The sequence below is a fragment of the Vipera ursinii genome (assembly GCF_947247035.1).
Source record: "Vipera ursinii genome assembly, chromosome: 2".
Lineage (NCBI taxonomy): Eukaryota > Metazoa > Chordata > Lepidosauria > Squamata > Viperidae > Vipera > Vipera ursinii.
The window spans coordinates 81,266,485-81,290,432 of record NC_139513.1 but is presented as its reverse complement, the minus strand read 5'-3'; the positions used below and the strand labels follow the sequence as shown (position 1 = coordinate 81,290,432).

At 39.9% G+C, this 23,948-nt stretch overlaps 2 protein-coding genes across 10 annotated transcripts in view; one reads left to right on the top strand and one right to left on the bottom strand.

Annotated features, from left to right (window-relative positions):
* Window positions 1-4,229: 4,229 nt before the first annotated feature.
* Window positions 4,230-23,948, bottom strand: part of TNIP1 (TNFAIP3 interacting protein 1) — a 96,904-nt gene continuing 77,185 nt past the window's right edge. For 4 of the 9 annotated variants that reach the window (XR_014491023.1, XM_083351296.1, XM_083351297.1 and 1 more), the window contains exon 18: window positions 20,230-20,833. Coding sequence is in view for 8 of the 9 variants with exons in the window: in XM_083351296.1 (XP_083207422.1) it covers window positions 20,790-20,833 (44 nt within the window). In the remaining variant the exon portion in view is untranslated. Of the gene's footprint in view, window positions 4,715-20,229; window positions 20,834-23,948 lie in introns of those variants that run through there. The other 5 variants (XM_083351295.1, XM_083351293.1, XM_083351294.1 and 2 more) reach the window with 3 other exon arrangements.
* Window positions 6,113-18,046, top strand: GPX3 (glutathione peroxidase 3). Its single transcript, XM_083351300.1, has 6 exons — window positions 6,113-6,331; window positions 9,836-9,919; window positions 12,728-12,878; window positions 13,951-14,068; window positions 15,081-15,180; window positions 16,592-18,046. Exons 1-6 carry the CDS (start codon window positions 6,245-6,247, stop codon window positions 16,796-16,798), a joined length of 747 nt encoding a protein of 248 aa, XP_083207426.1. The 5' UTR covers window positions 6,113-6,244; the 3' UTR covers window positions 16,799-18,046.

Sequence of the window (23,948 nt, the reverse complement as noted above, 5' to 3'; positions counted from 1 at the left end):
AAGGTAACAGCGTTCTGTCTGCCTTTGGCATCTAGTCATGCCACATGACCACGGAGATGTCCTCGGACAAGCGCTGGCTCTTCGGCTTTGAAACGGAGATGAGCACTGGCCCCTAGAGTTGGAAAACGACTAGCACGCATGTGCGGGGGAACCTTTACCTTTTTATAGCCATAGAAAAGAGCATTGTATTTGGATTAGAGAAATCATTATTTTTATATCACTAAAAGATTTATTCCTGATGTTTGTTTTCAAATAAAAAAGGGGAGTGGGGATTGATTTCAGGGCATTAGTGGAACCTAGCCAGGTATATTGAATTATTAAGATAAAATTTCTACGTTTTTATAGCACTGAAAACATACAAAGGATGGAACTTTCTCCTTGATAACAAGTGATATAACTAGAGACAATTTGTTCATTGTATTCAGCGTTAATATCTCAAAAAAAAAACACCCAACAATCACAGGTTGCAAAAAGACTTAGATCAAACTTATCAGTGATCTGGAGCACCAGTTTCAGCTTCCTCGTTATATTGCCAGAGGATACTTAATTCATACTGAGTACGAAAGCTAATCTGATAATATTAATTCACTGTATAATCTTATTAACAAGCTAGAACTTAAGGCTTATCTCTGTCTCTGTCAACACATCACTAGCAAGTACCTTCATACACTTCACAGAAGATTTAAAATTTATAAAGCTTTCAATTCATCTCATGACCTGATTTGCCCATTGTACTAGGCCATGAACAATTTTTAAATGGCTGGGTTTGTATAAGTTATAAACCCTGGCTTACAAACCACCATCACCACATCTTAAACCAAAAAAAGAAAAGAAAAATTGATTATGGTTTAGAATGTAATTGATAAAAAAATCTCAATCTTTCTTAACACACCCATGCCATTGTGGAGCTTCTGGCCTATTGCTTTGGATTTTGCTGCCAATTTAATTTTCTTTAACTCCTGAACTTTGGATAATCAGTCCCGGCTCATCCATAAGGCATGACTACAACCTCTCTAATTCTAGATTCTTCTATCTCAAATGTATTTGCGGTTATGTGGAAATTGTGATCCAGTAGTATAAAAATAGAAACAGTGTTGGGATGATTTGATCTAAACCTGATTTACTCACTAAGTAAATTCTAACAATGTACTGAGCCAGATAGATCTCAATGTAGTGAACCAGATAGACTTGAACACTGGACCAGTGGTGGGTTTCAAATATGTGAACAACCGGTTCTCTGTGTGGATGTCGCTTCCGGAAGTCCATTCTGGGCCTAGGCAACAAAAAATTAGCTACTGGTTCTGCCGAACTGGTGCAAACCGGCTGAATCCCATGACTGCACTGGACCCTATCTAACAAAATGAAACTCAATGTAGAAAATGTAGAAAACACCTGAGCAAGAAAAACCAAATGTACAGGTAATTGTGAGAGGGATCTTGGAGTCTTAGTTGACAGTCACTTAAATATGAGCCAATAATGTGCTGCAGCTGCCAAAATATCCAATGCAATCCTAGGCTGCTTTAATGGAGGGACAGAATCAAGATCACAAGAAATGATACTACTGCTTTATAATGCCTTGGTAAGACGACACTTGGAATACTGCATTCAAGTTTGGTCACCACAGTGTAAAAAGAAGACAGTGCCATAAAAAAAGAAGGGATCAACCTATTTTCCAAAGCATCAGAAGGCAAAACAAGAAACTAATCAAGAAGAGAAGCAACCTAGAAGTAAGGAAAGATTTCCTGACACTAAGAACAATCAACCAGTGGGATAACTTGCCTTCAGAAGTTGTGGGTGCTCCAACACTGTAGGCTTTCAAGAAGAGACTGTACAGCTACTTGTCAGAAATGGTATAGGGTCTCCTGTTTGAGCAGGGGGTTGAACTAGAAGGTCTCCAAGGTGTCTTCAAACTGTTATTTTGTTATTACCTAATTACATTGGCTGGGTTTGGACAACATGTTGGGGTAGAACATGGTGGCTAGTCTGTGCTTAGTGTCTCATGCAAACATAGCCATTTGCACACATGAAGAAAATATCACTGAAATTATAGGAAATTGCTATAGTCCTATATTAAGGACTATTCTTTCACAATATTTAATTATGGTAAAGTTGATCAGGCTAGCAGAACTGCCCACTACAAGTAGGTGTCTCTGCATATTAAAGGCAATACATAGGAACAGAGTTAATTACTTTCTGCTCATTTGCTCTGCCTGCAAGTTGACGCTTGCTGTTTTTTAGCATGCCTGGAGCGTTCATCAGCCTGTCATTTTTGCTAGAATTCATGGTTGCTAAGAGAGACTAATTTTTTTTCTGTGGTTTCAGATAAATGGAAGGGTTCAGAGAAGGGCAAAGAACATGAATAGAAGTTCAACAAAGAAAAATTGAACAGAGAATGTTTAGCTTTGAGAATAAAGACCAAGGGGAATAGGATACTAGTCCCCCAAACTACTTGAAACAATGCTACAAACAATGCTAAAAACATATTTTGAATCAGAGGCAGAATAATGGATTTAAATTATAGGAATGTCTGGAAAACAATCCCACTATCAGAACCCACTCCAATCCACATTTTAGGAAAGAAAAACTCTTGGAGACAAGTTTGTCCAAGCAGGAACTTTTATTAAAACATAGATGACAGTGGATAGGATAGACAGGATCTGGAAACTGTCTCACAGATCGATACTTTTAAAGTGTCCCCGAGTAAAAACACCACCCCTCAGTCCATTTGGTCAGTCCCGGATCAGTCAAGTTTCAGGTGTCAAAACCCTGGGAAAAGAGAACCACCAGTACATTTGCAACATTATTACTTCCTCCCCTTCACATTCTATTCGGAGATACAAACCAGAATTCCCCCCCCCCTTTGTCCTTCATAGTTCAGAGGGTTTCTTCCCTGGTCTTTTGTGATGGCCTCCAGGCTGAATAAACAAACCTTGCATCTAAGGGACAGAGATGGGCAATTAACAACCCTGTCTTCTCTTTCCCTCCTTGGGAATGGCAGAAACCAGTAAGGGGGTGAGATTTGGGTTTTGCACAGAGAGGGAGTTAGAAATGAGATAAAAATGGATTCTGACACCCACAGAACAAAATTCTATGAACTCTTCCAGTTATTCTACAATTTTAGTTAATTCAAAGTTAACTAAATTTTTAGTGGGTTTTTTTTTTAGTTGTATTAAATGTTGTGCCAATGACAATGGCAGATAGGGAGTGATACATTTTCTTCTAAATCCTTCCCAGACTAGAACATTGTATAAATATATGCATGGACATAATCAAAATTCTTATTTTAAATTCAAGAAAAGTAATCCTGGAAATAAAATAATTAAGAAAGATGACATGAAAAAAATCAAGCTTGGTCTTTTTCATCACTGAAACACAGAAAAGTCCTTGGCACACAAGTTGGTTTATTAGAATATATCTACAGTAAATAAATCCATCCACTTACAAGCATTACCTGCAAATATTTAAATGACTACAGAGAACATGTTCTTCACCCCCCCCAGGGTCTTCCATCAAGAACTGTAAATGTTTTCCTGATCAGTGATAAGCTTTGTGGAAGGTTATTCCTTTCTTTGAGTACAATCATATGTTAATCTTAAGTCCTGCCAATTTTGGGAGAGTGGGGGCAGGGGAAGTAGATCAGGTTTATCAAGTAGGGAATTTGGGAAAGAAGAGTATTCATTTCATTAGCTTCGGCTTCTGCTAAAGCATTTTAGTACTTAATAGAACAATTCACTTAATTGTTGTAAAAATAACAGCTTTTGATTTCTTTTCTTTTTTTTTCTTCATCTCTTCCCAAAATTCCCTTCAAAGCTTTGAGATATCTCTTTTGTAAATCCACAATAAGAAAGCTATCCCAGTCACTCTTCTGGCTTATTCATATATTCCTTTTAATTTTAAAAACTATCAGCCAATTTTTTTTTAATCCTATTTATATCCCGCCCTTCTCCAAAGACTCAGGACGGCTTACAATCTAAGAAGTACAAATCAATGTGCTTAGCAATAGCCTTCATTCTATGTATATGCCTGCTTATTAGGGCTTTCGTCCCGCCCCCCCAAGCGGCTTTATTACAAAGTCAGCATATTGCCCCCAACAATCTGGGTCCTCATTTGGAAGGCTGAGTCAACCTTGAGCCTGGTGGGACTCGAACCTGCACTAATTGCAGGCAGCTGGTGTTACTTAAGGCGGCATTAGCCCACTGCTCCACCAAGGCTCTTTTTCATTTCATTTATATATCTAATGTATCTTATTTATCTAGATTATTCTTGTAACCTGTCATTTTTAAATTCATATTTAAATCAGCCTCAGTCTTCTCCAGTAAAATGTGTTTCTCTTCTATAACTTCTTTTATATCCAGTTTTATGAAAGCAAACAATCTTAAGAGTAATATCTGAATGCATGGTTCCCATACTGTATATCCTTAAATTATATTGTGGCTTATTCTGTAGTAGTGGGTCTCTTTTCCTTTACTTGTAATCTTTATTTCTGACTGTTCCCACTAGTGTACAACCTTCAAAGTTCCATCTTATCAGGTTTTTGTTTTCCTGAATCTCTCTTGTCCAGAGAAGAATTCCCAGAAGCCAGTCCATTCACTGGCTCTTTATTCCACAGTGGTCATCAGCTCTGCTCTCAGTGGTATCGTCTTCAGTTCATTGCTTCCCTGGAAATCTCCACTGCATTTTTTTCCAGGATTTGTTCTATTGTCACTGTTAAGTCCTGTTCATGAGAAACAGATAAATAGTTTTTCTTCTAATCTATTGGATAAATGTGAAAAATTATGTTCAAAACTGAGAAAGTGATAAATTAAATTATACCCTTCTCTCCATCACAATGTTTATTAAGATAATTTATTCCATACTGATAAAAGCAGAAAAGAGGTAGGGATATTAAGCAAGATCACAAGGAGGGATGAAGGTTAAACCTTCATCCCAAACTTTGAGTGTATGTGACAAACAGGTGTTTGTTTTACTTCTGCATCTACAGTATGAATAGCATGATAAATCATCCTGGCCTATTTTTGTGTTCCTCCAAAGGTTTCCAGTGAGCCAATGTCTCCAAGATTGTTAGATCTGACGAAATGTCACTCAAAAATAGGTCAAAACCGGTTCTCTTTCGTTCCAGAGAACAGGACAGAAAACAATAGTTTTAAGATACAGGAAGGGACATTCTATTGGAATTTTAGAGTTAAAAAAAAAACAAGTAAGATGATGAGCATTTCTTGTAATTTGGATTCCTGAGAGGTTGGACTCAATGATCTCTTCCAATTCTATGGTTCCTTAATTGTATAACAGAAAAAAGACCTGTGGCGGTCCTGATCACTACATTGTAAGATGAGCATCTTTCTGAGTACTTTAATTACAGTTCAATTCCAACGATAAGTTTGAATTGGCTAGAATTTACAGTGTTGTCCTGGACTATTGTGGAATTTGATAGGAAATCTATTAGTCATGCGTAAAGGATTTCTAAGGATCGTTTTTTGTGGAATATGCCTCTTGAAATGGCAATTTAGATGTAAATGCTATGACTTGATCTAGTTCTTTTTTTGTTTTTTTAGAATTATTTCCTGCCTCAAGGCAACAAATATAGCATTCATGCACCAAATTCCTTTATAACAACAATCCTGAGAGGCAGGTTGGGATGAAAAGAATAGCCCAAAGTCATCAAGTGAACTTCCACACTGAAGGAGACTTTTACCCAGGTTTCCTCCGAACAGCTCCGATATCTATTACATCTCATTGGCTCTAAACAAAGTCCCTTCCTTCCCCAAACTTAATCTTTTTTAGACATTTTGGACTACACTTCCCATCGCTGCAGCCAAGCCTCACTAGGGAATACTGGACACAGATGGTGTATCTAAATACACACCTGATTTTTAATAAAAGAAGTGTGAGAATAAATATATTACTCATGGAGCTCTGTATAATTCTCCTCAATAACAGTTCCAGTTCAATGGTGCATATTCAGGTGACAGCATTTGTCCCTTCAGACTTTGAGGAATGCTGAAGCCAGAAACCACATGGTTAATATCAAAAGGGCCAGCCCTCGTCCCTGCTGCTTTATGATTGGCTACCAGTACTTAGCTTCATCCTTTTTATACTAGCTGTTGAGCTGGAAGGTGGTAATGTGTTGACACAGAGAGAAAGGGAGAGAAACACAAAGAGCATCTACAGCAAGCAGCAACACAGATTTTTGTGGAAGCGAGGCCAGGCAGGGGTGCAGGAGCCCTGTCCCTCTTGCTCTCCAACCATGAAGGGCAGACTGAAAGGAGCCTGGATCCTCTCCTTGCTCTTGGCTGGTTTATTTCAGCCCAACCTGGGACAGGAACCACAGGAGGTAAGACACTGTAGCACTCTTTCAAGGAGGGAGGTGCCTGAACTGTGTGGAAGAAGGCTGTCATCAGACCAGACAGGTGATGCTTTCTGATTCTACATCAGACAGTGTTTGCCTGCAGACTCAGAGGCCTTAGGCTTAGAGTATTTGCGATAGATAGAGTAATGATGCAGACATCTTAGGACTCTGTAGCTGCTAGCAGTCAATCCGAACTGGTTAAATGAGGGCCAAATCCACTCCTCCAGAGTCACACGATTAGAAAGAGAATGACTGAAATGAATCCCAATTTAGTTTAGTCAACTGGCGTTATTTTATTTGAGCATTGTTATTGTCTGTAACAGTGGCGAATATCTGTAGCTGGGATGTAAGATGAGGGTGAAGGTTCGTTCTCCGAGCTTGTGGGTTGGTTTCTGAATGTTTTGTTACCAGGCTAGGTAACATCTTCAGCCGAGTTTATTGTTATTGTATTGTATATTGTAACAAAGCGTATTGGGGGTTGGCATTTATTTATTACAATAACACCCATGCTTGAACCTCTACTGTCAGACTACATCAAAGGATAAAGAAGGTATTTCTCCCAGCATGAACCAGAGCCTTGGTGGAGCAGTGGGCTAATGCCTCCTTAAGTAACACCAGCTGCCTGCAATTAGTGCAGGTTCGAGTCCCACCAGGCTCAAGGTTGACTCAGCCTTCCATCCTTCCGAGGTCGGTAAAATGAGGACCGAGATTGTTGGGGGCAAGAAGCTGACTGTAAAAAATGCCGCTTGGGGGGGGGAAGCCCTAATAAGCAGGCATATACATAGAATGAAGGCTATTGCTAAGCACATTGATTTGTGGTTTAGATTGTAAACCGCCCTGAGTCTTCGGAGAAGGGCGGGATATAAATGGGATTAAAAAAAATAACCAGTGAAAGGTAATGAGGGTGTTTGCCTAGCGATAGTTTAGTGTACAGTCCTTTCACCCCCTGAGATTTTATCTGCTGGCTACAATCAAAGCAATTTGCGACCTCAGCAAGCTTGATTCAACAAGAAGGGAGATATGTGCACATACTCCAGCCTGATTAAATACAATAATGATAACTTTATTGTCACTTTGAATGTACACCAATCGGCATACATCAAAATGAAATTTCGTTGCATACAGCTCTCAAAGGGTCACCACCTCTGATATATACTTCTTGTTTGTATCCCGCTCAAATTTCACATTGTCCATTTTAGTCTCTAGGGAGTGAACAATGGCACACAGGACAGGTGGAAATGGGGCTCCATGTGGATTAGCCCTCAAATTTGCTTCTATTCTGACCTCGCCTTCTTTCCTTTTTCTGATCCTGACTCTTCCACCTTTTCCTTAAAGAGGCCTTGCTTCTTTTCGCCCCTGGAGCACGCTGCCGCCCCCACCAACTCCTCCAAAAGCCTCTCTCTCTTCCTCTGGGCCTGCCGACAGCCTTATCCAGTTCCTTTGCTCCATAAGCTCCAGGTCCTTATGCAATCTTGTAAATTTAATCTAGGATTAGGGCTCTGCTGATGCTGCTGGGCAGGGCACCAGGTAAACCTGGGTTGCAAATACACTTTTGTGTGATATGAAAGGCTAGCTCTCTAACCTGCAGGGAAATAAATGAAGTTATTTTTCTTTCAAAAGTACAATTCAACATGGTATTAAGGATGATGGCTTTGCCCTTCCCTGTTCAAGCAGAGAAAGGGAAACCCTGGAAATAAGAAAGGAACTTGGAACTACAGAGGGAGATAGTAACCCGGCAAAGAGGAGAAAGAAAACTGTTCCAGGAGCGTGCTTGCAATTAGTAAAACAAATATGGTGAAACATCTCTTCTACGTGGCTACCCGTATTTAGCACAGTGGACGAGATCTTCCGTAAGGGATTTGTTTACACCAAGAACTGCCTATTTGCACAGGCAAACTCTGGCAAACATTGCTGCTGTGCTGAGGTCAGAAGAGCAGTGAAAACGCCAGTGCTGACAGAGGACGTTTAATGACCAACCTATCATTTAAACTAGTGTTTCTCAAACTCAGTAACTTTAATATGTGCAGACTTCAACTCCCAGAATTCCTCAGCCAGCCTTCTGGGAGGTGAAATATTATATTCTCAGAGTACATAAGCTGGCAGGTAAAATATTGCATTCTCAGAATACATAAAAATGTATTTAATCATTCTTTGGTAAGATCCTGGCTCCACTTCTAAGTAGTAAAATTTACGTGAGAACAGAATTAAAATCTCAAAAGTTGTGTGGCACCTTCAAGGATGACATGTTCGTTACAGCATACTTTTTCTGAATATTTTTATTTATTTTATTTTTATTTTATTGAATTTATATACCGCCCTTTCCCAAAGGACTCAGGGCGGTTTACAGGGTACTTAAAACATTGATACAAAAATTAAAAACAATTAAAAAGATTAAATTTAATCGCTGAAAAAAAAACCCCAATTAAAAACTCTCAGCCTGGGCTGGAAAGCTCAAAGAGCCAGGTCTTCAGGAATGTTTTCATTTGCTTCTGGTACTTAGGATTGGGCTGAAAACATGATTACTACTTCTCTGGAATATAAATGGAAACCTTTCCAAATCTATCACACAGCCTTACATATACAGATAGTCCTTGACTTACGACCACAATTTCTGTTGCTAAGCTAAACATTTGACAACCTTCCCCGCCACAGTTGTTAAGTGAAACACTACAGTTGTTAGGTTAATAACATGGTGGTTAAGTGAATCTGGCTTCCCCGTTGACTTAGCTTGTAAGAAGGTGGCAAAGGTGCACATGACCCTGGGACACTGCAACTGTCATAAATATGAGTCAATTGTCAAATGTCCGAATTCCGATCATGTGACCATGAGGATGCTGCAACAGTTGCAAGCATGAAAAATGGTCATATGTCACTTTTTTCAATGCCACTTTAACTTTGAAAGGTCACTAAATGAGCTGTTGTAAGTCAAGGGCTACCTGTATAACATGGTTTCCTTTTTCTGATAATTTGAGCCTGTATCGTTATACTTGTTTCCCTTTTTTGTCACTTGGTTTTTTGTTTTGTTTTTTAAATCAAGGTACCATTTCATAAAGAAGAGTGAGAAGAAAAAGAATTATGGGGCTAATTGCAATTTTCCGGGTATTGGCACAATACTTTCCCAAATTTCTACCAATCTGCCTCTCTGGGTGGTACCAAAGTTGTGTGGTTGATTAATGATATACATTAATGACATTACCCCTGAGTGTACAAAGAAGGCTGTGCAATGTATGTTAGAGTTCAACCTATGCTCAGCTAGGAGTAAATACTGAGTCTCAATTTAATCTGTTGATCATAAATTTCAATTTCTTACAGCCATTAGTCAGGAAAAAAAATGAGTAAACATGTCTAGAACTGTGATGGTATGGACTTCAGAGGTAATTTAAATAATATAGACCTTCTCACACACGGGAAATACTAATGCATTATAATTGCTCTTGATATGTACATGATTTGCTACAAAATTTCCTTATTACTTTGGTTCTGAATCAGATTTTGACAGGACTTCAGTTATCTCATCAACATGATGAAGCAACATCCTGCTTGAATGCTCAACCAATCCCAGATCGAGCCAAGGTAGGATCTTCTAGTATTTACTGATTCCTTAAATGTTTTAGGAACAATCTACTTTAGCCTACTTGCATATTCTGGAATACTGAGTGCTCTATTTAAAGAAGAATGCAGTTACCAACTCTATTTTTAACACCTTGAGCACCATATATAGGAAAAGTAGGATGTGGCTTTGTAATAGGCTCACTGTTCATACTGAGGAAAACCTATGCTGGTCATAATTAAGATTTCCTAGGTTTGCAAATAAACACTCAAAGACAAAATAGAAACCAGAAACTCAAAGGAAAATAATTATGATGTCTATACAAAAATGTGATCGAGGTTGGGGGTGGTTGCATTTTTTAAAGACTTTTTTATACTTAGGTTAGCTAACATTTTTAAAATTATTTTTTCTGAGTCTGATTTGTAAATTTCCATTGATCTGCAGGGGGAAGGAAAGGGTTCACATAGAATCCTGGGAATTTACCACTCCAGACATGTTTTATTTTACCCCAATCAAAGCAAAATCCGTATTACCTTACATTGTTTGAAGAAAAAGAAAGAGAGGAAGGGAGGGAGGGAGGGAGAGGGAGAGGGAGGGAGAGAGAGAGAAAAAAAATAGTGTCACAGTGGGAATGAAATTCTATCTTCCATCAAGGATTCTTGTTGGCATCTTGGCTAGAGTAAAATAGGAAATCTTACTTCTTGATGCTATCTCACCTGTGCCTTTTTTTCTCTTAAAAACAATTAGGTCAAGGTATGAAATGGAAACTTTGAAATTTGGCAACTTACAGTAGTTCAGTTTGCTAGTCAGTGACAGATGCCAAAGTCTCCCTCCCAAATGGAAAAGTTTGCTAAACTAAATAAAACTGAAATAAAATATTCTGAACAAGAGATTTGAAGCAGTGTAGATTTATAATTTCTTAATTTGTGTGATTTATCGACTGGTGCATTGGTCGTTAAGCTACGAAGGCGGAGTAAAGAGACAGTGAATGTTGTCAAGTTATTCTTTAACTGAAGCTTGCTATTTGCAATGACATTGGCCCCCAAATGGATACCATTTTAGAAGTGTAGAACAGACTTTTTAATCTAGTTTTTAATAGGTCACAAAGTCTAGTTCTGGACATGCCAGATGTTAGGCCCAGGTGACATGGAATATTGCATACATTGGTCCAAGCATTGTACACTATAAGTGACTACAGTTTAAATTAATATTCCAGCTTAGCATGTTAAGCAACCTTATAATATTAATCCTTATTTATTAAAACTGAATTAAACATATATGCTGTTTGTCCTGCATGCTAAGCTTGTAAGCCGCCCTGAGTCTTCGGAGAAGGGCGGGATATAAATGGAATTAAAATAAAGAATTAAATGTATTACTTTTTTATTTTTTTAATATAAATAACCTCTGCTTTTTCATATTATTAATATATTTCTTTAAGCTATGAAATTCCTCTGAAGTTGAACATGTAGTCCTCGTAGAAGTCTCCCAGAAGTTTTAATATCTTCCCAACAGCCAAAACAGCTGGTGAAGAGGCTTCACCTTTTACCTTTTTCAAGCAGCTTTTTACAACGTTGAAAAATATAAGAGTGTATCAGTTCCAGCTTTTTTGGTATCTCAATTTGCAAATTAGTCATTCATTTTGGACCATTTTTACACAATTTGCCAGTTTGGTAAAAGGAGAACAAAAAAAGTACATGAAACCGAACAAGGATTTGTGTGCATGGTTGCTGTACACTATGTCAAAGGAAACGTTTTAATGGGAACAAAATGCCACTGTTTTTGGTGAAGAGAAAGGAAGCAAGATAAAATATATATATACAGTTCTGCTCCTATTATTTCTACTGGCCTTCCAAACCTATAGTTACATTTAGCTCTAATTAATATGAAGCAGGCAGCTATGCTTCAAAGGTTGAGTTGTATTAAAGACAGAACAGCTTGCCCTCAATTTGACACACTGTGAATACATTGGACCTCAGCTCCCATAATGACAGTGGTTTCTGGGAATTATGGTTGCGAGTTATGATGTAACACTTTCCTCTAGTAGAGGAATGCTGATGTAAGATTTTCTTTTCTTTTCTTTTTTTCTTTTTTCTTTCCATGGATCCTACATGTATAGCTGAGGGATAAATATGATCTTGTTTAAGTAACTCCTGTTATACTTAATTTCTGTTGTTCAGGAATGATTCATGCAAACAAAAAAAGGATCAAAAAATTTGTCTGGTGTAGCTAATTTGACTCAGCTTGGAAACCTCTCCTTTTCCCTCAGCATGGCTGGCTCAGGAATTCTGGGAGTTGAAGTCCATGAGTCATAAAAGAGCCGAGGTTGCCTACCCCTGGTATAGGGTTTCCTGCCTGAGTAAGAGGTTGGACTAGAAGACCTCCAAGGTCCCTTCCAACTCTGTTATTCTGTTATTCTAAACCTCTGACTTAGTGCAGGAGAGATTTCTGCCACCCTCCACACTTCTTGAAGTAGTTCCATGGAAGAGAGATGTTCAGAGGTGTAGCCTCTTTCTTCATCCTTTAAGTTGAAATGTTCCTTATATCCACTAATTTGCTTCTAGGTTGTGCTTATTGCCCTTTACACGTTCACTGTGTTGCAAGGACAAGATCTTAGCAAGTATTATTTTAAACATATAGTGAGGTGTTACTTCAATACATTTCATGTTTTTCCTACTAATGAAAGCTTCTGATGAAATTGAACAGCCAATTCCATTTTAGTGGCTGGAGCTTGGGTTACAAAATACTGAATTGAACTGGAGTTGGTGTGGGAATCTGGAGCACATATTAGAGCTCATGGAAGTAGAACTATTATGTCTTGTACTGTCTTCCAGGTGGATTGCTATGACTCAGTTCAAGGATCAGCCCATGATTACGGGGCTCTCTCTTTAACTGGTGAATACATCCCCTTCCGGAATTATGCGGGGAAGTATATCCTCTTTGTAAATGTGGCCACTTACTGAGGACTCACAGGACAATATCTTGGTAAGACCCTGAGCTAGGAAGAGAAGCACACTCTAACACAATCTGTTACTAAAGTAAGCAGGTGTTGGACTTCTAGGCAAAACTCCAGCAACTTTGTATCTGCACCCAGATGGAAATGGAAATGCTCAAAAGTATTTAATAATCCCATCCCATAATCCAGATTTGATCAGTCATTGAAGGCTGAGAATTAGAATAAAGGCTTCCTCAAGTTGAATTTGACTTCTGGTAACTACTTTGGTATATCCACGTACTTTTACTGGCACCACTAAGTTGTGATACATAGTAAGATAAATGATGACTCTTTTCAAGATCTCCACAAAATTACATTTCATGGAGTACTGTGAAGGAAAAACATGGCAATGAAGCTTTACTGTATTAAGCTATCTAAGTTTAGGAGCATATCTTATATATTAAAAGGTCATGACTTGTCCCCATTTATGCCCTGCCACAAGGGAGGTTGTCCTGATCTCAGATCAGTGGTGTCCCCTGTCATTCCTTCAATCCAGGGCTTGGGAACCAAGTCAGTTTTCTCCTGGTTCAGGTTTTGCTCCAAAGAAAAGGCTACAAAGCTATTTTCAACATGGTGTTTTCTCTGGAGCAGCAGATATGTAATTTCTCAGCAAGAGGAACTCCTATCTCATCACCCTTATTGGTGTTGTGGATTTTCTCCATAGTACAGTCATTGGCCCATTGTAGTGCAGAACCAGCCCATTCCCCTGACCTTCAACAGGAAGTTTTGTTGTTTGTTCCTTAAGATGGTCAGATAACTGTTTTTAAAGTTTTCTTCCTTGAGAAAGAACAAGAAAGGGACGGATCATCTCTTTACTGCCATTTTTAGCCCTCCCCTTTGCAGGCACACCATGAAGATTTGTCAGGTCAAGGAGAAAAAAAGAGCTGCTAGGCCTTGTGCTGCAATTAAAAAAAAAGCTGTTTCAAATTGAGAAGGCAAAGATTGTGGTTATGTGGAATGCCTTACAGAATGTTCAGCAATGTTTAATAAAATGTTCGTTGCCTGGTAGGATGTTCAAAGTAAAGGCCTATTGATGAAGTATCCTATTGCCTTATCTAACAGAACTGAATGCACTACAAACTTCACTGGGAATTGACCGACTGGTCATCCTAGGCTTCCCATGCAATCAATTTGGAAAACAAGAACCTGGACAAAATTCTGAAATCCTTCAAGGATTAAAGTAAGTATATGCAAGGAATGCCTTCCTGGCTATGCTACTCATATAAGATTATGTTAGCTTTCTCAGACTTCCCAACAGCTAGGTGGCTGTCTCCTTCTGCAGCTTTATCATTCATTCTTTAATGGGCTTGTATTTGGGTAGCCTTTCCCGTTGTTAGGCTCTTTGGCCTGTTCCTAAATCAGAAATAATTATTCTCCAAACACACTTCTCAGTCTCTTTCGCAAGACGTATTGAGAAGAAAAAGGTGGAGTTACTAGTAGGATTCTAGCAAATGAATTTGTTCCCATCTAAAACCAGTGTGTCCCAAAAGTTAAGGTGGAAATTTCTGTTTTCTTTTGAACTACTTTCCTGTGCGCTAGAAAGCCACTTAGTATTTTCACTAATAACTTGGCCTGAAGCTGGATAATTATACAATGCTCTCCTTACCTATCCTTTTATCAGTCTGGAACCAGCCATTACATTCATCCTTTCTGCATCTTAATGAACATTGGACAGCCAATGAACTTCTTCGTTCAAGAATAGAGGAGAATTTGATACTCATGGGCCAAATTTATTTAGAGTAGTTTTGGGGATGCTTGGACTGAAATTGGTAGAATGGTGAGCTAATACTTTCACAGATTGCATTTTTCCTCAACCTGGCCATGGATTAGACGCATTATGCCAAATATGCCACTTTTCTTTGACATCCTCCCTACCCAAAAAATAAAATAAAAATAAAAATCATTTACATTCAGCAGTTTGCCAACAATTCCAATAGTGTGAGTTGTTGTGACATGAAAGGATGGGCCCTGCGTGTGTCTTACCCAAGCCACTTTGAACTTTTCTCCAAGCCATGGTTTTTAAAAAGTCATATTATTAATAGCTGCACAGCCAGATACAAGGGCCCTTGGTGGCAAAGGTACTAAATGATCAGGTCTAATATGGCAGTGAGAAATTGTCCTCAGAACAGAGCAGGCTGTTTCTTGCTGGATTCTCTCCAAAAGGTTCTATTAAACTTCTTCTTTTGTTCCAGACATGTCAGACCAGGAGGAGGCTTTGTCCCCAATTTCCAACTCTTTCAAAAAGGTGATGTAAATGGGGAGAATGAACAGAGAATTTACACCTTTCTGAAGGTTTGTATTGGTTGCACTGTTTCACAGATGATGGGAAATAAGATTTGGAGGATATTAAGGACAAACATCTAATGCCTCAATCTTAAAATTTCACCTACTTATGCAATGTTCCTTCAGGCATGTGGTGGGGGGGCAGAATTTTCCCAATATTTCTATTTATTTCTTCTGAAAATTTTCCTTTGGAGCGATGGAAAATCTTCTGAGTGTTGTGGTATTGGAGAGCTGCAGAAAATCAGCAAAAATTACTTTTCTCCCTTGTGTTAATTGGAAGCCTCAGTGCAGCAGAAAATGTTATTCATGACAGATCAAGGTAGAATCCAAATATACGTTATTTATGCCAGGGCTTTTCAACCAGTGGTACGGGTTCCACCTGTGGTACATTGGCACCTGGCAGGTGGTACATGACCATCCTAGAAAAGTGGTAGCAGGGGAGGGGAATGAGCTGAACCGGTGGCAGCACCGCACAAGCCTGAGCGAGAGATGGCTGCAGCTGCAGGGCTGTCAGGGCTGAGCCGAAGCGCCAGGATCAGCGCCAGGCTCCAGCTGGAGCTCAGTGCTGATGCTCGTGCATGAGCCCAGAAGCGCCAACCCCACCCCCGCTGCCAATCCTCAACAGAAATGCTCACAACAATGAACACCTCGGACAGGAGGAAGAGCGCCACCGGGCGGGCAGGCAGGTGTCTTGCTCGGCTGTGGCTTGGGGGGCACTTTTTTCAGCGCTATTGTAACTTCAAAAAGTCACGAAGTGAACTGTTGTAAGTTGAGGACTACCTGTACTTCATCACTTTTTTCCCTTTTTTTGGGGGGGGGGTGTCAAGTTTTTGACACCTTGCTAGGCGACTGGTGATACTCGGATGTTGCCATATCCTAAAAGTGGTACAATGGGTGAAAAGGTTGAAAAGCCCTGATTTATGCAAACCAAAGCCAAGGTAGAATTGCTTAGAAAGTGAGAGATAACTGGATTTTAAGGATCATTCTACAACACAACAGCAAATCAGCTTGGAATAGAATATATAACTTCATCATAAGGGGTTGTTGGTGCTCTCTGAGTTTGGTTGTTTTCTTGCTGACATTTCATTACCCAAACTAGGTAACATCTCTGATGATGATGCCTAGTTTAGGTAAATGTCGGCAAGAAAACAACCAAGCTCAGAGAGCATCAAGGACTCTTCATTTCAACCCTGAGCTACAATTATTCTCCTGTATTGGTAACTTCATAATAGACATGGACTATAAGCTCTTAGAAAATTCAAATGTCATTGGAATAAAGTATGCTTTCTTATAGATTTTGTTCCCAGTTTCCTAAATTTCTCTCTCTCCATGCTACCCATCCCACGACCATTAAAGATGAAAAAAAGTTACTATTCTAATTCTAGAAACACTAACAAAATATAAACTTTTTTTCTGATAGAACTCCTGTCCACCGGTTGTGGAAAGTTTTGGTGACCCTGCAAAACTCTTCTGGTCACCTATCAAGATCCATGACATTAAGTGGAACTTTGAGAAATTTTTGGTGAATCCTCATGGAAAGCCTGTGATGAGGTGGTATCAACGGACAAATGTTTCCAGTGTAAAGAATGATATTATAAGATACATGAGGAAAAACATAAATGGATAGACTCCCTACAAATGAAAATGGATTTAGGGAGGGGAGGCAGGCTGCAGAAATATCCAGACATATTCATTTTCTTCTGTCAAACAACCAAACATCCAAATTTCCTTTATTCAAAGCTAAAATAAGGTTAAGATAGAATTCACCTTACAGGGTGCCAATTTACATCCTAATATTGCTAAAGATCAATATCAAAATTCTTAATCTTAACATATTTTCAAGCATAACTTTATAAAAGCATGTCGATCTCAGTTTACTCAATGATAGCTTTAATTTCCATAGGGTGTAACCAGCATGTATTGAAAAACCATTTTAGTAAATTCTGATACTGCTTCAAACATGTTACTTGAGCATGAGTAAAACAGACCAAGATAATCTTTGGGTTTTGCATCTCTAGTATATTATGGTACTAAAGAAAAGTGAAGACTATTCCTCACTTTCATTATTATCATATTGATGCAGAATATACTGTACAAATTTTAAAAGCAACAAAATTAAGATTTTTTTTTAAAGTACAAGCTATACATTGGCCCATTGTGGGTCACAGTATTAAAGTCAATCTAGTTTATTTTTAGCAATTTAAAGTCATTTCTAACACTGGATGAACATTAAGTACTACATTCATTAAGGGTTTCCCACTTAATTTTGTTGTTTTAAATTGCTTTTATTTTGATTTTAGCAAAAAAAACTCAGGCACATAACCAAGAGTCTCCTATTGCACCTTAAAGGCTGCAGATTTGTTGTAAGTCTTTGTCTTTTAAGAGACAGAAATTGCATCCACAGTGCACCCTCTGAGCCTTTTCTAGGATCCTTACTAATCATCTGGTTACACACAGTTTCTACTTAAAATAAGCTGAGCCCTCTAATGTAGATGGAATTAATACTTTTGGCATCTCTGGATAAAAAGTACAGTTTACCTCCCCTTCCTCAAAATGTAGACTAGAGACCCTCATTTAGAGAATTTATGGACTGGAATTTCTCAAACGACTCTCTTTCTGACAGTGGAGGAAAATGGGACAAAGGATTTCAGGGCAAGGAAAATGCATCCGAATGATGGTTAGGTCTGAAAACTCCTTACAAGTGGGACCTGGCCTAAGACTGCAAGGCAGTGGAGTAGTTCTTTAGTGCATTCAGCTACTTCACTACAATCTTTGCAGAGATGTATTTCTTCCTTTTAGTCCCAAGATCCCAGTCTCTCTAACCTCCATACCTTCTAAGAACACAGTCTAATAAAAACAGCAAATTCTCAATGCACTTCTGTTGTGAGAGACTCTCTTTCAATACAGACCAAAACTCCATTTGACTACTTTCATCATGCAAGCACTTTCATATTATGAAAGAACCAAGATTTTAAGTTTGAACATATCAGATATATCACATTGCTTCTTGGAAAGGCCATGCGCACAGTTACGCCCCAACTTTCACACAGATATATAAGATATATAGGTGGCTGTTCATTCCATATTCAATGGCAGAAGCTGAAAAACACTGCTACACATGGGCTGCAGGACTCTGGATGCCCACTAAATGACGTCAAAAACGTAATTGTCAGCTGCATCATTTTTTCCTGCTTTCCAGAGGGTTTGTGTGTGTGTGTGTGTTTGTGTGTGGATTCTGATAGCTCAGATCTGTTAGCACTCATGTTTGCAGGGTTGTGTAGAGGATTTCTAGGTTTATAGCTCACAGTGTTGGAGCCAGGATGCCATGCACCAAAAGCACATATGTGATAACACACTATAATATGCTAAATATATTCTCCATGATTTCAAGCATGAACTTGCACAGGTAGGAAGGGCAGCAGTTCTTTTCCCTGGATTTATTTATTTATTTATTTTTTAAATTCCATTTATATCCCGCCCTTCTCCGAAGACTCAGGGCGGCTTACAAGCTTAGCAGTAGCCTTCATTCTATGTATATGCCTGCTTATTAGGGCTTTCATACACCCCCCAAGCGGCATTATTACAAAGTCAGCTTAATTGCCCCCAACAATCTGGGTCCTCATTTTACCTACCTTGCAAGGATGGAAGGCTGAGTCAACCTTGAGCCTGGTGGGACGCGAACCTGCACTAATTGCAGGCAGCTGGTGTTACTTAAGGAGGCATTATTCTCATAATATCCAGATTCAAAGAGAAGAAAAGATCCAGCCCTGTGTGAACACTTTTTTTCCACCTTTACCAACATTGCAGGGAACTGTTTGGGGACATACCACATACGTCATTTCCTTTCATAGCAATCTGAAAGGCAGGCAATAAAAACAAGCACATTACAAAGACGTATTTCGTAAGGGAGCAAAACTCAGATACAGAACTCCAGGCGCAGCCCAGGAAAACTTGCATTTTATTAAACTGAATGTAGTTAAGATAATTTTGCACAATTTTTCAAAAGCTTTTTTGAAACCAGAATATAGCTAGTAAAATATTGGCCTGCATAAACACAGTGGCAGCTTATACTTAGAACTTCTCAAAATGTTTCGTAAAGAGGTCTCCATTTAGAGACTGTAGACAGACCAAACATCCTATTATATCACTTCTTTCACATCTTCCTACAATTTATTCTATAATAATTGAAAGATCTATGACCGACAGTAAACTCAGTGAAAATGGGTTGTTGTTGTTTTTTTTTAAAAGAGGTTTTGCAGGTTCTTCAAACACTGCCTTTTTCTTTGCACTGTGAAGATTCTGAAATTATTTTTCCTTTCCTTTATTTGATAAAGAAAAAGAAAACACTCAAGTATTTCTCAATTATGTGCTTACTGGGGAACGCGAATCCGATTTTCAAATGAGCATATACATTCTACGTTTTAGAGGAGCATTGAACAAGAAATTTAGGTCACTTCCAGTGCTTCACACTTTGAAAAATCCTTGGCTGGTTCAGCATTTTATAACATTGCTCCAAGGGATCAGTAATCTGTTCAGGGGGGGGGGGGAGACCATTTTTCATATCTGTCATGGGAAGGCTAAAGATAATCCTTTCACCAACGAAAGGAAATCAGGACTGAATTGTTATATCAGGAAACAAATCTATCTAGTCCACCAGTTAGGTTCAATAGTAACTAGGAATGGGAGGGGGTTGGGAGGGGTTGGGAGGGGTTGTGTTTTGTTAAAAATAAAATGTATTGTAAAACTTTTCAATAAAAAAAAATAGTAACCAGGAATGAAACAGAACCAGGAAAGTGAAAACTGAAGTCTTTTTCCACTTAGCAGTTTAAATAAACAGGTATAATTCTATTAAGCAACATGCATGCAATGATGAACTGGTACATTATTCCAACTAAGAGGGAGCAAAAAAAGGCTGCCATATTTTAGGGGGTAAGGTAGGAGAGGCAATTAAAACAATATTAAACAGTTTTCAACTCAAATTGACATTGACTGGGGTGAAAACATTTATTGACAACTACAAGTTTTAATGTGCACGTGAATATATATTTCAGTGTAGGAAAAGTATCTTTCATTTTTATTCCTATACATTACTTAGACAAAAACGGGAAGATTTTTTTTCTTTGTCCTAGGGCAACTACTGAATCCTGAACTTATACAGGCATTAATTACTAGTAAAGGACCAGTGTCCCGCCCAAAGCCTGCTTCCACTACCAGTAAATGCAAAATTGCCACATCCTAGATATACAGCTGCCTGACTGTAAGAGAATCAGCTAAACATAGGTCCTGTTAATCCAGAATTCCTAGTCTTCGTTGCTGGGGCTTGACAGTTGTTCTCTTGCAGCTGAATCCTTGAATGTAGCAGAGAAAATGTGGATCAAAAACAAGATCTGAAGATTTCAAAAGGAGAGATTTTCCAAAAGCTCCAGGTCACGGTTGCTTCTTGGCAGCATCTGTCATTCGGTGTTGGAAAATCCTGCTTATTATCTCAAGCATCCAAGTGGCATGGATCTTTTTTATACACAAATAAATGTGACCAATGTCCCAGAAGTGTAGGAGCTGAGCTGGATTAACACATGAAGGCTGTTTTGCTTCTGCAGCTTACACATATCACCACAAAGTTAAACGGGTCTTTGAGCTTTAGGTAACCCGAGACCTGTAGGGTCTGAAAAGCAAACATATGTATTACAATAGTTTTCAAATCTTGTACAGGTAGTCCTCGACTTACGCCAATTCATTTAGTGACCGTTCAAGGTTACAGTGGCACTGAATAAAGTGACTTATGACCATTTTTCACAATTATGGCCTTGGCCTCCTCCCCATGATCATGTGATCAAAATTCAGAGGCTTGGCAACGGCTTCATTTCTGACAGTCGCAGTGTCCAGGGGTCACGTGATCACTTTTGCAATCTTCTGACAAGCAAAGTCAGAAACCAGGGGAAACCATATTCACTTGACAACAGTGATTCACTTAACAACTGTGGCAAGAAATGACATAAAACGGGGCAAAACTCATTTAACAAATGTCTCACTTAACAACAGAAACTTTGGGCTCAGCTGTGGCCAAGGACTACCTGTCGAGGACTAGCTATCTTACCAAGACCCTAATTCTCCTAGCCAAGACTTGCTAACTTGCACAGCATTCCAGGTGAAATGGATCCTCACCAGTATTAAGCACTCTCATTTCCAAAGCCAGCTTTGGAATTCAAATGTCCTGACTGATATACAATAATTGACATTCGGAAAATTTTGAAGGCCTTTGTGTGTATGTGAAAGCAAACATGAAAGAATTCACTGTCCCTACAGAAGAACAGAAAAGTATATACTCAGAATTGCAAGCTATGACTCTCCTCTCTCCAGATTTAAACACCCGACCAAACTAGAATGCATTACGAGCACCCTGAGATCAAATCAAGGAAATATCTGAAAGACAGACTGATAATGATCTCACTTAACAGAGTCATGAAGACTCTCCAAATAATTCTCAAATCATGGTCATGCCAAAATTTCCCATGTGAATTAATCAACAAGCAAATTGATCCTAACAATGAGAGCTAGAAACAGCAGTACTGAAAAAGATATTGTCAGAATCTATTTATATCACATTCATAAATGTATGTTTAAAACATTATCCCCCACCCCATGGATTCAGCCTGCCTTAGGTTATTTCAAAGACCAAGGGAACCTTTTGAACTGGGGGAACAAAAGGGAGGGTTAGAGAAGAAGGCATCTGGACTGTGTCTTTGTTTATTCTGTAGAGGAAGAAGGCAATAACCATAAAGATTCAAAGTTCCTTTTTCCCCATGAAAGGGATGACACGAAGTAAAATGATGGGAGCTGACCAAATGGGGTTGAGGGAAGGGGGGTTGAATCAGGATCCCTTTATAAAGTTTCAATTTGTAAAACAATACTAAGTCCTGTCTTGTATTTCCACAACCAAGCATGTCCTAGTAAAAATTCCTTTTGGACTAGAACTGACTCCAAGAGTTTTTGTTTTCCTAAGACGTGGATTGGGGTGGGTCCTGACAGTAGAGAGGACTTGCACTGAAAGTCAACCTGGAAGGGAGAAACCTTACCGGGGGACTTTGCAATAAACACTACGTCTGGCGACGAAGCAAGAGAGGAGGGAAGCCTCACGGAGAGGGAGTCTTCCCCCCGAATGGAATCCCAGAGACGATGGGAAGCTGAAGCGGCATATTTCCCCGGGGAAGAAGTAGTGGAGCAGCACGACCGAAAACCCCGGTGGTCGATGGGCGTTGGAAGGTAAAATGAGTGGGAAAAGGCATCGGGTGAAGTAACCCTGAGGCGGAGCAACCACCAACCGGAATGGAGGCAAGACATGGAGACCTCCCTGCACACTAGTGAGGAGGAGCAGATCCTGGAAAAAGCTATTGATCTGATGAAAGCAACCCTGAGCTCACTAAGGGAGGAGAGAGCTGAAAAATGCAACCGAGGCAGCGCCTGGGGCCGCAACTGGAGAGGTAATGGAGGGGATCCAGCACCTGAAACCCCGGGGCCGTCCAACAGAACGGGAGTCGCTGCCTCAGCAGTACCCCCCCCCAGAACCACAGACGGGGAGCAGGATGAGGAGAGAGACCATCCGCGGCGCAGACAACGCTCCAGTCAGACTCCCACCCCTGGAAACAAAATTCAAGGGGGAACCATCATGATCGGGGTTTTTCTTAACCCAAGTCCTTAGCTATATGGAAGAATACGGATGGGACATCCCCAGTGACAAAACCCACATCCGAATTGTGCAATCTGCCCTGGACGGACCGGCTGCAGACCAGGTGGTGAACGTACATGACTCCAATGCCCCAGAACTCAATGATTTCAACCGGTTCATGGCATCCTTGAGGTGACGTTTCAAAGATCCCTTGGCTGATCGTAAAGCCCAGGAGAGAATCAAAACAGTCAGGCAGGGCAGACGGCCGGTGGCTGAATACACCCAAGAATTCCGAGCCATCACCAGTAAGCTGAACTGGCCAGAAGACATCCTCCTTAGCCATTTCAAAGACAGGCTAAACTATGACCTTTATGATGCTTGCCTGCCTCGGGGAGACCCACACCATCTCGACGACTGGTATGTCCTGGTAGATAGACCTACTGAAGAGACACCGTCGGGGGAAACCATGGGGCTGCCCGCCAACCGAGCCAACACACGAGAGGGAGAGCCCACCTCCCACAGCTAAAAAATCAACAGACTGTTTCAAATGCAGGAGAGAGCATCACCGCGCCGCAGAATGCCACTCAAAAACCCCCCAGTGTAAAACAGAGTCATCACCCTGCAAGAAACTAGGGAAACCCCAAGGCAACCCAAAAGAATCTTCCATGAAGGGGACAGGGGCTGTAGAGTCCACAATTCCTGCCAGGAACTGGGATTGGACTCCGGCCTACACTGCAGGGGTGGTGGACACCTCGGAAGACAGCTCAGAGGGAGAACCATTGGTAAGTGGACCCCTTCCACCTATACTTAAGACAGTGACTATATTAGCTTCCTCTATACCTAAAGCCTTCGAAATAAAAGCTCTGATAGACTCTGGCTGCATCCGCTGCCTCATCAGCCCAACGCTGGTGGAGAGATTGAGCATCCCAGTGAGGAGACTAAAAGAACCAATCTCCTTTAGTCAATTAGATGGATCAATAGCAGGGGGGACCAGATACCCTAGCCACCTTACCAATTCACCTGTCCCTGGGGTCTCATGAGGAAGACATAACGTTTATAGTGGCCCCAGGCATGGAATGCCCAATGATTTTAGGACTGGAATGGCTGAAGAAAT